Below are 16,596 nucleotides of genomic sequence, written 5' to 3'. Positions count from 1 at the left end.
GAAGACGAACGAGACGAGACTTTTGTTTGTCTAAACGAAGAAGCATGCACCAACGCTTGCGAGCAATAAAAGTGATCAGAATAAATATTTTTTTCCTAGAATACCTAAGAAATAGTATTTAAAAAACGCTTGGATCTGAGGGCTGACCCAAGGAAAAGAATTGAAATTTAACGGCCATTGCTTTCAGGCCGGAATTTTCTTAGTCCAATAATTGAAAAGCTTTCATATTAGTTACTCTCGTTAATTTAGACTTACTTTAGAATAAAGGGAGTATACACGACAATTGTCGTGAAATAGCCGTGGGTAAAAGAGGAAAAGAAACCTTCTTGGTTTCACGTTGTTTTGTTTTGTGTGTGTGTGTGTTTTTCTTTCATTTTTTGACTATCATAATTTCAGAGTCTGGGGTGGACGAATATAATGGCGTCTGTTTTCTAGAGGATAGTGAGTTGGTTAGAAAGATTAGAACAGGGACTGCTGGCGATAATTATCAACCAATATCGTTTCTTTATAGCTATACTTTTTACTTAGGCATCCAAGTTTTCATGGCAAATCATTTTTGGTGAAACATTTGTACAATATAAGAGTTATGTGGAAATGCAAGCTTATGTACATCGAGTTTACGAAAAATAAAATAAATCGGAAAAGCTAGAGCCGATGCTTTTCCCACCGATAATGCACAGACTCGAAGGCTTTTTAGGAGAACAAGCCTTTCTTCTATCGAGGAAGGAGAGAAATCATAGATTTGGTCGTGTTCGCTTCTCTTTTCGGGAATGAACAATTAACTAACATTAACTTTGATAAAAATGAATTCCACTTACCACATGTACCTCACTTGACTCGAAATATGTCCCAGAGCGCTCGACAACCAAGAAGTCATCGATAAAACTGCCTCTAAGCATAAAAATTGGCGAGATAAAAAAATAAAATGAGTAGGAAAAGACTTTGAGGTGAAACCAGTGCTCAGAAGCGTGGTTTCAACGGCCGTTTGTACAGATCAAACATGTTCCTGATGTGCCCATGATGTCGTGACTTAATTCATCCTTTTTACAGATTAGATCCTAACACATCACCGATCGCATTTAGAATCACGATCGAAAGAAGCAAAGACCTGAAAACCTAGGCTTAGATTTTGCAATAATTTTGGATGAAGTCCTTAAGGCGCAGCCAGCATTGCTCGGCTCAATTTTGGACTCTGTCTTTCCACAGTAAATGAAGTGATTCACTAGCTACACGAGCCAACTACTACCCATCAGCCAATCAGCTTTCGAGAACGAATAAAATTATCAAAGGCCACTGGCCTACTCACCATACAAAGTCACGAAATGGCTTTGGATACATTTTGTGACCTAAAAGCAGCAATTTTTAATTTGGAATATAAGATTTATATATCCCACAATCGATTTTGATGATTTTGGTCGATTTCCCCCCTAGTTGTTGGATATTTAAGTTGTCGTGATGTGGCTAGTTTTGAGACGTGCTATTTAGTTTTCTGGAGTACATCCGGCACTAGACGTGCTATAGGGCGCTTCTATAGCCCTCCAACCAGGCTGTCAATCAAACCAACGCTGTTAAAAGTCACGATATCAATATAGAATAATGTAAACAACCTCCAACGAGCGAAAAAGAAGACGAAGACAAAAACTTATCTTGATCCTCGTCAGATAATCGATGCCACAAATATATTTTTAAGGAAAAAAATATTTTACTGACTCCATTTGAAATGATATGGCTTTTAGTATATCGAGTCTGGTTTGATTCATATACTAAATTTATTCTTTATAATTGCTGGTATATTTCTCATATTTCCTTAATCTCCTAGTAGCCTTTTATCAGCTTCATTTAAAGCTGAAATTCAAATACTGAAATCATAGACTCTGAAATTGCTTTGTCATCATCAGCTTCCCTTTTATTTTCCCAATTTTCCCCAACTGGGCTGGATCTACTTCAACGAATGTGCAAGTAGTAAATGCTAATCATAAGAAGGCGCAAACAAATTAAGCCAAATAAAATTCTACACGTGAGCTATGATTACAATTATCACTGGACACAATATAATGATTTTAGAATGCTTTTACCTATTTCTTGGGCTCGGTTTGTTGAGAACGGAATTGCCAAGGAAGTCGGCGAAGAAACGCCAGAGAATAACTCCAAGTCGCTTTTGAATAAATTACAAAAACGAAAACCAACCACAACCAGATAATATTGTTCACGGGTTTATTTATAGTAGACTGATTTGCTGTTCAAATACTAGCTCACGCGACGTTCATCACGTTCACTCACAACATCACGCAATGTTTTTGCTTTACGCGCCCGCAGTCGTATGTGGGCATGATGATCCTTTTCGGACATGCGTAGTAGGGAGAGAAATTCAAGATGGCGGACGAGGTGATTGTTTAGGTGAAAATGCTGTTGAAATTGTTAAGGAGATACCCAATTTTTGAGATTTTTTGAACTATCTATAGGCGGACAAGAGATTTGTGAAGTAAAATCTGCAAATTTAATGCTTAAAACTTTTTTTTTTGCTTAGAATCTTGGAATCTTGGTCTCATTCCAAGAGTGTGCCAATGGGGCCGGTACCCAATTTGTCAGTCAACTGCTAATTTTTTTGGGAGAATGACAGTTAACTGTAATAATTTTTAAGAATATTTTCCTTTTTGGAGAGAGGAAAGTAGGCTCTGCCGATGTAGGACGTTTCCTCTGGTACACCGCCGTCCACGATCGTCCTACTTTTCACCCTCCAAAACAAACAGAAAATAGGTTCTGTTAGCAATGAACAGTACAGTTTTAACTGACAATTATAAAAATAGTACTATTTTTAGGCCAATTGTCAGTTAACTGCTTACCCCATTTGCACCCTCTTTGAAAGTTCCGAGTCATTTTCGAGAATCGTCATCGTAGTCAGGTAAACACAAAGCCTTGAAAACTATGTTAAATTGGCTGGTTATGAAACAGTCCGCCGTTAAATTGGCCTATGTCATTGGCAGATGTCGTTATTGATTGTACAAAAAGAAAGCAAAAACGCATGTCCAATCAATTGAGAAGCATTTTTAATTCACTTTTATCACTGGTGTTAATTTTCTCCTGCAGCGTTTCTGGCGAGTTTTTTTTTTCTTTTCCGAAAACGGATCGACAAGGACGGAGAAATGCTGATAGCAGGGGAGGAGAAACATGAAGAAACAACAAGAAGCTAGAAGGAACTGAGCGGGAAGAGCAAGGAAAAGGGAGAACGGCAGATGACGTAATGTAGTATAGATGACGTCACATATTCTGTAAAATTGAAAAAAAGAATACTTAAAAAAGAAAAAGAAAAAAAGAAAAAAAAAAGAAAAAAGAAAAAAAAACAACAACAACAACTTAAAGATTATTCCAAGTCTCAGTTAAATTAACGATTTTCGTCGCGTCCATGTCCATAATGATTGAACTCTGAAACTCTTGCCCGGGGTGTGATGTGAGGTGTGTGCTGTACCCCTTCACAGGTTGAATTTTTGTTTAAACATGTTTAGTGAACTCACAAAACAAGAAACGTAAACCACTTCTATATTAAAAACACTGCGAGTCAAATATAATAGCCAAAAATAGAACAAAAAATTTTAAAAAGCGAGCTTTTAGGATTTTCACGGGTGAATGACGAGGCATCATCCGATTTACTGGTAACCGCTGTTCATGATCGGCGCAGCGAGCACATCAACTTTCAAGTTTAAAATGGCTTCCTTTTTTAGATTTTCTGAGCTTGAAGAACAAATCTCACTAAAAGCTGGCTTCCCGATTCATGTTCTACGGTTTTTGTTATCTTTATTTCTTGGTAAGTCGTACTAGTACACTCCTAATGTTTTCAGTCTGTAGGTCTTCATAAGTTCAAAGTTACAGGTCGTTACGTTCAGTTACGGTCCTTAGTCTGTAAATTTAACCACCCCTTCAATATAGAATAATCCTAATTAAATATTAAAAACGGGTTAATATTAAAATACCCCGAAAGCATAAGATATATAAACAATAATGAATAAACACTGAGTTGCAAGAAAAGATTTCGTGACTTTACGACTTGAGCTGTGAACCTTATGAAGTTAATATTTATCATGCTTTGAATTTCAAACAGAGTTCCAAAAATGGTTATTCTTTCGTCTCTTTGCCCGTATGTTAAGCTAATTTTGATTCAAAAAAACTATCTAAATTCATTCTAGGTAGCTGTATCTAGGATAAATCTTTCGTTTTTGTTCAAAATAACATATTTGTTGGGTTTTTTGTGTGCCTGCCATATGCATGAGCTACTCAACGTAACTTGACGACCATCAATGATCTCAGTCACTGCCCTTCAAATTTTAACTTTCTATTTTATTTTGTTCTTATATAAGTTATTCGTAACCTTTCATCGTACTTAAGATACCTGTTTTGTTTACGGATTATTCCATTTTATAATATGCTGATCCCCGTTGTGCTTTGTTGTACAGACAAAGTTTTACAATCAACAGGTTTTCTAGCTAACGATTACAAAGCAAGTCTTTTTTGAAAAACATTACAGTATTATTTCCCCTTATTAATAAAAGAATTAAATAATTTTCCTATAGCTAAGAGGATTCTGTTTCGGAATATAATTGAATATGGAAGTAAATAAAGATAAATTTCGCTTTTGAGTTGAATTGTACTGATGTTAACTTATAATAAGGGCTCGCCTCATTGTTTTTTCTCTCGTTAAAAAAAAGAAAAACAAAACAATATAGAGCAAATCTTGGCAACCAGATAAAAATATTTAAAAAAGTATAAAGGAAAAATAAGCCAATAAGAAAAGCATAACTGAAATTTAAGTTTAGATCGTTCAAAATGAATAAATTAATAATCCATATTATAGCTACCTACTCTTCATATTTATTTTATTTTTTTAATTTATATCATTCTCACAAATTTTTTTTTTAAATTTTTCCTCCAGCTTATCCACTAGCTTTTCTATATCGTGCTGTCTTCCAGTCAAAATCACCAGCTGTTCAGGTAATTGAAATAAGATCCTTGCAAACTTGAAAGATTTACATATGGTCCCTGAGACGCATATCATGTGCATTTGGGTGGCATGGGGACGGGTGAGGGGAGTTATGCATATTACGTGGGAAAAGTACATTTTACGCCACTGGTCAATTAGTCAAATATAATTATTATTCAACTTATCACGTCTGAAGTTTACTCTATGTTTAACATTTTACTTTCTTATAAAGAGAAGTAGATAATATTTTTTAAATATAATTTATAAATACAAATTTGTATCTCATTCGAGTGCTGTATATTTGACCAAATAGTGAGCCAATGTCATTGCCAAGTTTATCATGGGAAACCATGACAACAACGATAACATGAATATCTTTATTTTCCAGTTAAACAATTTATTACACTGCTAGTTTTTGTATTAAAACTGGATTATTTTACTGGTGTACTGGTGAAGCTGTATTTTTTCTCACTCCTGTGGGGTTTGAAAAAAGAGTCTGCTTTCACTCTCAAAATTATCTGACTGTAATACATGACTAGCAGTGTAATAATTTCTTTATATATTGAATATTCAACAGATGTCAGGTCTCCCCTTTCCCACTTCATTTCAAACTTGGCAATAGATAAATCATATGGCACATCTCAAGTCTCACAGAACTTATGCATCTTTTGCTTTCACAATGCAACTTCATTAACAGTGTTGTTAGATATATTTAAATATAATTAAAATATTATTTTTATTTTTATTATTTTATTATTTTTGTTATTTTTATTATTTTTATTATTCTAATTATTTTTATTATTTCTATTATTTTTATCATTCTTATTGTTTTTTATTATTTTATTATTTTTTATTATTTTTATTATTTTTTATTATTTTTATTATTTTTGTTATTTCTATTATTTTTGTTATTTCTATTATTTTTATTATTTTTATTATTCTTATTTTTTATTATTCTTATTATTTTTTATTATTTTTATTATTTTTACTATTTTTATTATTTTTATTATTCTTATTATTTTTTATAATTTTAATTTTTTTATTATTTTATTATTTTTATTTTTTTTATTATTTTTATTATTTTTATTAATTTTTATTATTAAATTATCCTTTTAATTAAAATCATTAACATCTTTCTTCCCCCAGCATATTTTCTTCTCTTGTGTAGGATTATCTTTGTTATATTTTTGCTTTGGTAAGTTTAATAATTCTACTGTGCATGTATAATTTTGCTTGATTAGAATAAAAACTAATAGTTTTTCCATTTTCAGACCACGTCATTCTTTTGAGAATAAATCATTCTTTGATAATGATCAGCTTTAGCCATGCATATTCATGTCCTTAATGAATTCTCATGTGTACTGGTCAGCTGTTAAAGAAAGAAATAATACTATAGGAATGACACATTGTCTGAAATTGGAAAACATAATATATTCTGAAGTCAAAGAGGTTTCAGATAATTTAAATAAAAAGGGGTTATTATATTTAGGAGAATCATTTTTTTGTAGCACACATGAAAGCAGCAAAAAATAGACTAGCTATGTAAAGCCCCTCGCCTCTCTTTATGCAGGCAGAGTACACTGCAGTCCCTGGTTATAAAAGAAGGTTTTTTATTATTTTTTTAATTTTTAAACAACATTTAATTGCACTGTACAAAAGTACAAGCTCTGTTTTATATTATATGGGAAGGTTAACCAATTTCCTCCACGTTTTCCGTGGTATATGTCCTCTTATTTTCTTAATCTAGCTGTCAAAATGTTGTGGCCAAGGGAGGCCACAACATATTTTGATGGCTAGATGATGAAAAAAAGTGGTAAATAAGAGGACATACCATGGAAAACTGGAGCAAATTGCTTTTCTTACCACAGAAAATTAACAATTTTACTACAAAAACAAGGTTAAAATTTTAAATAAAGACAGTTTCAAGCATGTGCGTGATTTGCTGACGTAAATCATTGGTATGTCCTCCTATCTCCCCCGGCTCTAGACCAATCAGAAAGCGAGAAAAATCACAAATGCGGTAAAATAATAATTGGTACGAATGTCATTAATTATAGCTATTTCAGCCTATCAGGTTTGAACTGGGCCTGTGAGGGGGGAGAAGCTGTAATATTCAGTCTGCTCAAGTCAAATACCCACTAAATTTTGTTTTGGATTCCAGTTGTTAATAAATTCAAGTTCAAGTTCTTAATAAATAAAAAGTATCCCTTACTTTCAACAGGATGGAACTGTCTACATTCATTGGCAAATATTATTTTGGCCTACTGTCTCATTCATCAGGGAGGCCCAACATTGACCACTGTAGTGTGTTCTTTTATACTTAACCTGGTAAGAGCAACGGTAAACCTTAATATCTCTAATCATTCTTAGCCTGTGTAGCAGACCTACTGTACAAACTGTTTGGAGGGGGTCTGGAAAAGGGAGGGCCATTCCCATTCAATTCCAGAAGATTTTTAAAGGGCTGCCACACATGCTATTGTAACCTTGGTAAGATCGGTCGTAGAAACACTCCCTAAATTATGGTACCTTTGTTTGGCTTTAGGATGCATATATACTGACCAAACCTAACAGTAAACCAGACAGAGATTGAACTGATACCAGCATTAGCCAATCAGATTATGAAATATTTATTAATTTAATACTGTTATCTGATTGGTCAGTTTTATTCAAGTGGTCCCGATTAGTGTGTCTGCAAAGTAAACATCACAGCGTTTGCCAATCAGATTATGAAAAATTTATTTATTTAATAGGGTTATTTGCATGTAGCATATTATTGTCGCTCTCTAGATGAGTTCATGCTGGACTGGTCTGTACCACATTGTATACTGTGTTTACGCTTGATAGGTAGGTGAATGACTTGAGAAGAAGAAAAAAATCAATCTGAATAGGATTTCCCATTTTATCATATCCCCCCCCCCCCTCCCTCCCCTCCCCTTTGGAACTTCCAGACCAAGATGCTCCCCCTCTTCTTCAGAATTCTTGATCTGAAAATCCCCCTGTCTCCCTCAAAGTTTCCCAAATGCCGCCCTTGGTAGGGGTGTTTATATTTTTACTGGAACTGTCCATTCACAGGTAAAGACATCTCTCTCTTAGTATTACTTTATCTTTACAGGTATTGCATGGGACTATTATGATGGAAACAACTTTAATAATAACGTGAGCATCATATATTTTCTATTACTGATATAATCTTTGCATGAAATATCATTTTTGAAAAATAATATTGAGAATCTAGTTATAATTGTAATGATTATTCTTTAGACCAAAAAAACGGGTATTGGGGACCCTGTGTAGTTACGTAGCAGATTGTAGAGAATCTTTGTAGATGAAAAATAAAGGCAGGCGAAAAAGAAGAACAATTATAATTAATTATTATTTATGATGGTTATGGTTATTTGATGGCCCTATGTAAGATTAGTTTTAGCTGAATTGGTTTATTTTCCATTGCTAAATAAAGTTTATCATCATCATCATCATCGTCATCATTATCATCATCATTATTATTATTATTATTATTATTATTATTGTGATTGTGTGTCTAGATGCCATTATTGACATAACCAAAGTCAAATAGACCAGTTTCGAATTCCAAATTACCGCTGTATTTCTTGATTACAGACTCATTTACGCAGGGTTAGCCTCGATTTTGTGCAGAATATTCACGTGTTGCAGTCAAGGTCCGTCGAGTTTCAAAGTGATTCTATTGTTGAAGTTGTGCATTCTTTATTTTACCATTGGTATTTGTGAATATTTACGAGACACTGATACGAGGCTAACCCTGTGTAAATGAGTCTGTAATCAAGGAACACAGTGGTAATTTGGAATTCGAAACTGGTCTTGAACAGTGCCTTCATTTGCAAGAAGATCTTAGATTTCTTTTGTTTTATCCTTAGAAAATATCAGAAGACATGAAAGCCACGAGAATTTCTACACCCCCAACACTGTTTGAGGTACATCAAAATTAATAAGAGAGATTGATCACCACACAGAGCACCCTAAAAAAGGGGGGCTATGATTGGAAAATATGACACTAGTATGGGAAAACGGAAAAAGTGGGGGGCTATAGCACCCCCTGCCACGCCCCCTCTGCGGCCCCTGCACCATCATATGTATTCAAGGTCTTCTTATTGACACGTGACAATAAATCAAATGTCTGTTTCATTACGTGAGTATACACTTATTTATTCCGTTTTTATAATCTTAATGGACATTATTTTGCAGATGACTGGATTTTGCTACTTTTTCGGAGGCGTTCTAGTTGGACCACAGGTTAGTGTACATTCTAGCAAGATACTGAGGCTCCCCGGAATAAAATGTTCAAAACTGCGTAGTAGCAAGATATAGGAGGGTGCCATGGGGGTACCCAATTGTCAGTACTAATTTTTCGGCCGGATGTCAGTTAACGTAATAATTTTACGAGCGCTGGCCATAATATTAACCAAAATAAAAAATGTATCAGTTAACTGTTAACTACTAATTTTGGGTTATTTGTCAGGTAACTGCTATTTATTTGGATAATTGTCAGTTAACTACTGACCTTATTGGCACCCTCATATAGTCCTGTAAATGCGGTTATTATAAGGTTGTTGAGTCAGTGAACTGACTAGCATTTCTAACAAAAATTTCTTATTAATTGCCGAAAGGTAGTAACGTTGTATATTATTATATCCCTAACAATAAATAAATTTGTCCGTCCATCCGTCCGTCCGCCCATTATTTCGTTCATTCATTCGCTTATTTTTTCATTTTTTAAAGTTCTCAATAAGAAGATATCAATCGCTTGTTGATGGAACACTTCAAGATAAGGACATTGATAGGAGTTCAAGGTAAGCAAAGCAAAGGAGTAGTTCGTCAGAAAATATTTGCTGAATCAAAAGAAAAAACCTTTCCTCGATTTTATCGAACGTTGAAACTGAACCTCTGGGCTGATCTTTAGTACGCGCACAGCAAGGTCATGGATCTCATTTAAATTTAGCTTGCTAAGTTTTTTTGTTTTGTTTTGTTTTTTAACCTCGAATACTTCTTTTTACAGTTCTGTTTAGTGACCATGCACGAATAGTAGTTCCAAATCGAAGATGGAGTTGGCGCGCATAATAAACTATAGTTTTGCTATGCTCGGCAACTCCAATCTCAACTTGGAACTATTATTCGTGCATGGTCACTGAACAGAACTGTAAAAAGGAATGTTAAAAGAGAGACCCTCAAATGAAGTGGCTTATATATATTTACACATATTTCTAGTATTTAACGCATATATCTATTTGTATTCATCTATTCTATTCATCAGTATTTCTATTTATTTGTACTTGTATTTTATATACCAGGGCTCCCATTGATAGCAGAGCTTTTTATTAGTTCTGAAGGGACTACCCTGGCTTTATTTATTTATTTTTGAATAAAGGTTTCATTCATTCATGCTATACTCTAATGTTATGGCGGGTCCAGGAATCGAGCCTGAGACCCCGGAGGTGAGAGGCGAGTGCCCTATGCTGCGCGCTACGCCACAATCGATTCTTCGGTAATGAAAATTGCACTTTTTTCTTCTTCTAGCATCCAAGCTGGGTTGCAACGCTTCTTCTTTGGAATTGTGTACTTGGTATTATTCGTTGTCTTCAATCTTTCCTTCAATAAAAATCACTTCCTTTCTGAATGGTTTGAGGTAATTTTCCCCCTAAGTCATACTTTTGTATGTGTTATGATCATTTGACTGGTTTCTTTTCTTGACCGAAGGCATCGAAAAATTCTTATAAGATATGATTTTTTATTCTTTGCAGAATATTTCACTTTTACATCGGTTCTGGTTTTTTATTTGGTTTTACGAAGTCATGTATATGAAGTATCTAGGTCTTTTCTTGGTGTCGGTGAGTAACACAAAGAGATTTTAGCCGCCATTCCGACCTTGAGGAAAAAATTTGGTCGAGTTGTTGTTGAAGTGCATTCAGTTTGGGGCTGTTCATTAGGGGGAGAAATAACCGCCATCTTGAAAATATGCCGTCTAAAACAGCCCCACAATGCAGTGCAAGATATCAGAACTTTATCAAAACGCGGGTTTTGCCGTAAAGATGTTCCGCGTTCTATCGAGAATGACTGTAGCGCTGATAATACTTGACACGCTCAACTCAGCGCTTATAAGTTTCACGAGATACTAACTCTGATTTTCGAAAAAATTTGGTAAACGGAAGCCAAAATACATTAGCCGCAGGGGCTGTGTTGGTGTTGTGAAGTGAGGTTAAGGTGACTGCCTACTTTTGGAAATTGATTTAAGCTTTTCTTAAAACTTCGATTTTCCGAATTGAAATTTAATGCTGATTCCAAATCTGGAAAGAAAAATAGGGTGTCCCGAGCTCGTTTTCGAGATAGTCAGCATTTAATGGAAGCCTACGCACGAGCTTTTGGAGTAAAAATTGCGCCACCGGAAGTGATTAGAAAAAAAATTAAGATTCATAAGATAATAGTTATTTGCAGACTATATGATTGCACGAACGAAGGCTAGTCAATCCTTCTACAATAATACATGGATATTTTCGACAAAAAGACAGAGAGATACATTGATTTGTCATATTTCGTAGTTTCGGTGCTCTTAAAAAATCTCAAAGTCGAACAAAAATCCCTACAAAAATCTATGTTTTCACGTGTTCCTGATGTAAACTTTTCCTAAAATGTTGATATAACCTTGATTTTTAGGAGTTTTTTCGAATGAGCTATCAAAAAATATAGAGTCCCGTGCAAAATTTGAGGGTTTTGCCCTGTTGAAGCTCAAAACGCGTATAGTTCTTCAATAAAATCTTGTAGATTTTTCAGCGGTTTTTGAGCGCGCGCACATCGTGGGCTCAAATCGAACGTTCAAAAGTAGGCAGCCACCTTAAGGTGCGGGTTCACAGAGGACAAAATCGCTTCTCTTCTCGCGCAGTATTGATGTTTTGTACGTTGTTACCGCTCTGCGCACAGCAAATATGCTAACTCAAACTTTTAAAATTTTGATTAACGGATGCCAATAACTGACTGCGTATGGTACATCGTGTTGCGTGACGGTCACGCAGTTATATCGTCACGCAACAGTGATATTTGTACGTTGTTACAACTTTGTGCTCATCGAATTTTCTATGTCTCCAGCAAAGTAGAAACTAAGAAACAACGAAAATGTTTCCAACATTGTTTTGTCACAAGGGTTTTCCGAGTTTGACTCGACTTTCTTACACAGGAAGGCTGCTGTATTATCACCGGGCTAGGATATAATGGTAAAACAGAGGAGGGGAAGCCAAAGTGGGATGCTGTGTCTAACATACGCATTATCAGTTACGAGACTTCTTATTCTATTCAGGTAAGCAATTGGTGATGGTGAGGAAGATGATGCATCATGATGATGGTGGTGGTGGTGGTGTTGATGACGATGATGAAGGTCTGGTGGTGGTGGTGATGATGGTGATGAGGATGATGATGATGATGATCAACGATGACATCGATGATGGTGGTGGTGGTGATAATAAGGATAGTGTGATGGTGGTGCCAATATTAAAGCTGTTGCTGCTGCTTGGGATTATGATGATGATGATGATGCTGATGATGATGGTGTTATTTATGATGATAATAATAGAACACTTGCATTATAGCACACGTCAGTGCTACTTACGACAGTGATGATGATAGTTCCTGATAAACTTATTTTGTATTCTTTCAGCAAATTATTCAATCTTTCCATTTACAAACCAGCTTATGGATAGTGCGGTAAGAGATAGCTTAACATTCCCTTGTATCTATTGTAGTATGAGTGCCACTTAGGTTTTCCCGGCGACCGATATTACAAGCGATTATGTTGGCATTTCAATAGACCTCTTCGCCTTGGACGTAATGTTTTCCCATTTCAGACCACGTGTCATTCCCTTGAGAATGAGATGCTTTGTTTGAGTGTTATCCATATTCATTTGTCTTCTCATGTGCAACCCTTAAACAAAGAAAGAATACTCTAGGGAATGACACGTGGTCTGAAATGGGAAAACATTACGTCCAAGCCGAGGAGGTCTATTACATTAGCCATTTCGAGATTGAGAAAAAACGACACTAGAGAAAGACGTTTGCGCATGCGTGCACTTCAGCACGTTTTCTAAGAATTTTGAAGTTTGAGTGAGAAAATAAATGTTTGTTTCCTCCAAGTACACTAAAGAGTTCGAGAGTATACTTTTGTCACACTAAGATACTGTATTAACAAACACAATATGAAAGAATTAGCCTTAAGTTTCAAGCATGGACGCTAAGTTTTGGCATTTTTTTTGTGAAGTCCAATTTATCACGCATGTTTGAAAGCCAAATTTACATATGTTTTGACTAATGTGTATACGGATTCAGAGCATGCGCAGACGTTTTTCACTCGTGTCACCCTATCAATGATAGCAAAGACTGAGAAGCTGAGCATGCGCCCTGATGACCTGGTCGCAAGATACTTGCTTCCGGTCCGTTAGGGTTTCCCAGAGCCTACGACTCGGCTATTAAATGAGTAGAAAAAAATACCGAAGCTCAATTATTTTCTCTCTTTTTGATCATAAAGTATTCAAGTAATTTATTGTAAGACTGTATGGTTGTTAATTTATTTAGTATTCATTGATTTATTCGAATAAAAAATAATTATAAGAAAAAGAGTAGGTTCTGGGAACGAAAATGAGTTTTACCATTTTATGACTGATAAATATTCCGGGATTGTGTTTACAGATATGTTTACAAACGTGCAAAGTTTCTTGGCAACAGAATCTTGTCCTTGGCTATTGCCCAGTTCTTCCTCGCTGTTTGGCATGGAGTGCAACCTGGGTACTTCTTTTTGTTTTTCTGCCAGTTCATGATCATTGTCTTTGAGCGATCGGTAAGGATACTTCAAGTAGTGCTTGTTATACACCTAAATCAAAATGGCACACGGGCGGTTGAAAACGAGGCATCCAGGGCCAAATTGACAAATTTACAGTATTTTCTTATAATTTGATGCTGCAAAATTTTCGCATTCCTGAGGGTAAGAAGGAAAGAAAGACAGAACAAGTGCATACTTTGTATTGACACCATATTAGTTCTTTGCATTTGGCCCTGGATGCCTCGTTTTCATGTAACACACTCAGCCGTGCGCCATTTTGGACATTTGGGGTTTGATTGTATGAGTCAGACTTCTTTTGAATTCGCAAAACACCGCTGTGCTCATTGATTAGAGACTCATTTACTCAGTGTTAGTCTCATTTCCACACTACAAAACTGAAAACCCCACCCCCAGATCCCTGGTATACATTCGGCATGTAGGGTTAGATTTAGCACTTTCTATCTCAGTTAAAGTTGTTGCTGTTTGAAGCTGTTAGATGCGCGTTAAATCCTCGGTCTCACCGCTTTAATTCCCCGCCCTGTCTCGGGGTTCGGAGGGCCCGGTGGTCTCAATTGACTGAGTGCATAAAGGAAATTACAATTTCAAACACCTTGAAATTCCACGACACCAACAGTTTATTTTTACCGTTAAAATTAATAGAGTAGGTGAAATACAATATACAGTAATACCACGGTCGGACTCGAAACCATTTCGAAAGAACTCGAAACTAGAGTATTTGTGATCTAAAGAACCCATGTGCTCCTTGCTTACAAACGAATTTAATCGGGGTTTGCCTTATTACAGCGTTAAATTAGATGTTCAAATAATGTAAGCTTTGTCACAATGTGAAACTTCTTTCTAAATAAGCAGAACAGCTAGAGTGAATGCCGCAAATTTTGCGCAGAATTATGAAAGGGGAAAGTGCAAGTGCACGTGGGACTGCGTGTGTTTATGGGGGAGGGTAGGGTAGGGAGGATTCTTCATAAAATTTCATAAATCATCGGTAATTTTTCTTTTGTTTTCAGGTCCTAACAATCTGGGAGCTATTACAATGGAAGAAGGTTTCAGAGATGCCCGTTTATGTACAGATCATAGTTAAACCGTTGCTGTACTTATGGTCCCATATGTTGATGGGTTACGGGTCAGCTCCTTTAGCTCTATTGTATCTGGACAAAATACATAAGGTATGGATTTAAAAAAATCGATCTTCCATTTCCCCTTGCGCAACCAACTGACCAACTCGAAAAAGTCGAAACAAACTGCGCATGCTCAAAAAATGTTTATGTATAATTTCTCATGTAACTTTTTTTTTTCTTTCAAACGAAGTGTTTTGGTTTCTAGAATGCGGATTCGTTATTACTAACTGGCTGTAGAGGACTTAGAGAGCACAAGATAATATTTTCTTTATTTCCAGTCCGGTATATCCTATAAATCGTGCATTCTAATAGCCCACTTCCGAGATATGCTTCGCTTGTCACGCACAAAGGTTTCAGTATGAGGCTACGTGCTAAATTAAATTAATTCCTACCGCCTGTCACAAATGACTGAGCATTTAGCACGTAGCCCTCATACTGAAACCTTTGTGCATGACAAACGAAGCATATCTCGGAAGTGGGCTATTGGCTGCGCAAGTGGGATTGCGCTAAACAACGTACAAGAAAACATTTACAAATCAAGATAAAAGTTAATGGGAAGAATACGAAATATGACTTCCTTGGCCGTATAGTCAAGACCGAGGGTGAACTTAAAAAAACCTTTATCTGTTTTTTAAATAAGGGTCCTTATTTAATCGCCGTCGGTCTAAGCACAAGCCAGGTATTCAAAAAAAAAACTTGACTTATAGATCCCTGCAATCTTCCTTTTCCATGCAGGTTGGAATGTTAACGTATTATGCACCGTTCATTGCAATCACTACCTGGATAACGATCATCTATCCATATGTGGTTCTACCTCGCCTTGGCTCAAGGAAACCGCTGGCCAAAGTGAACTAGGCACTGATTATCTGAAGTACTTAGTCTCTTGTATCTTCAATTGTTTGTGTTCAATGTTACAGACAATTTATCTAATAAGATGGATGTATTTTTACCTTAGTCGAGCTGTGGCGACATTCTGACTATGTCAGCAGTTCAGCAGTGCTTTTGTGAGCTGGACAAACCTACTCACTTCTTAACCTCAGCCTCAATAGAGGTTTGGCACCATCACGTGACGTCAGCCATGTTAGATGGGAGGAACAATACAATCGTTTTACATAAGAAAGAGCAGTTCCCGAGAGCAAAGGAATTCTGTCATCTAACCACAGGTAGCCCAAACTGTATTATGGGCGCCGGCACGTGATGGTGCAAAACCTCTATACATATTCACAAAAATTAAAATATTATCACACTGATCCAATATTTATGAAAAAGAAAATATGTATTTTAGGAATCCCTACCTTGGGAGCAAGGCTCTCTTGACCAGGCCTTCTCGGTCGTAGTTTTCTAGAAGTACTGGATGGAGAGAGCTTTTTAGAACTTAACCAAATTTTAATTTTTTTTTTTTCCTTTTTACTTTTTGTTTAAAGTACACAATAAATAGTATTTTTTAAGAGTGAGATGTAATATTTTCATAACTATATACAGCGTGTATTCCAGAGGAAGTAAATGATGTGTTAAGTCCTCAATTGTATTTATAAAATTAAACAGGAGTAAAGAAAAATAAACATATAGTATGTTGCAGTTTGCGTTGTTTGGATGTGTTTGTCGACTCAACTACAGGGAGCCCAATATAAATAATTCTAACGAATCTCCCAGTT

General features: G+C 35.8%; 1 protein-coding gene across 2 annotated transcripts; it reads left to right on the top strand.

Moving 5' to 3' along the window:
* Window positions 1–2,665: 2,665 nt before the first annotated feature.
* On the top strand, window positions 2,666–16,519 carry LOC116287849 (lysophospholipid acyltransferase 5). Of its 2 annotated transcripts, XM_089029896.1 has the most exons (18): window positions 2,666–2,902; window positions 3,088–3,238; window positions 3,720–3,802; window positions 4,925–4,983; window positions 6,119–6,167; window positions 7,194–7,300; window positions 7,723–7,816; window positions 8,085–8,128; window positions 8,866–8,922; window positions 9,194–9,241; window positions 9,728–9,798; window positions 10,523–10,631; window positions 10,747–10,833; window positions 12,174–12,293; window positions 12,651–12,697; window positions 13,676–13,823; window positions 14,831–14,989; window positions 15,677–16,519. In XM_089029896.1, the coding sequence occupies exons 2-18, from the start codon at window positions 3,234–3,236 to the stop codon at window positions 15,794–15,796; spliced, it is 1,407 nt and encodes a 468-aa protein (XP_088886022.1). In that variant the 5' UTR covers window positions 2,666–2,902; window positions 3,088–3,233; the 3' UTR covers window positions 15,797–16,519. The 2 variants fall into 2 exon arrangements, with proteins under 2 accessions (XP_088886022.1, XP_088886021.1); XM_089029895.1 differs by lacking the exons at window positions 2,666–2,902; window positions 3,088–3,238 and having other exon boundaries at window positions 3,340–3,802.
* Window positions 16,520–16,596: the final 77 nt, after the last annotated feature.

This window comes from Actinia tenebrosa, unplaced genomic scaffold (genome assembly GCF_029948245.1).
Source record: "Actinia tenebrosa isolate PJP-AT-01 unplaced genomic scaffold, QUT_ActTen_1.0 PGA_scaffold14__42_contigs__length_11649687, whole genome shotgun sequence".
NCBI classification, from domain to species: Eukaryota; Metazoa; Cnidaria; class Anthozoa; order Actiniaria; family Actiniidae; genus Actinia; species Actinia tenebrosa.
This window is presented reverse-complemented; position numbering and strand designations above follow the sequence as displayed.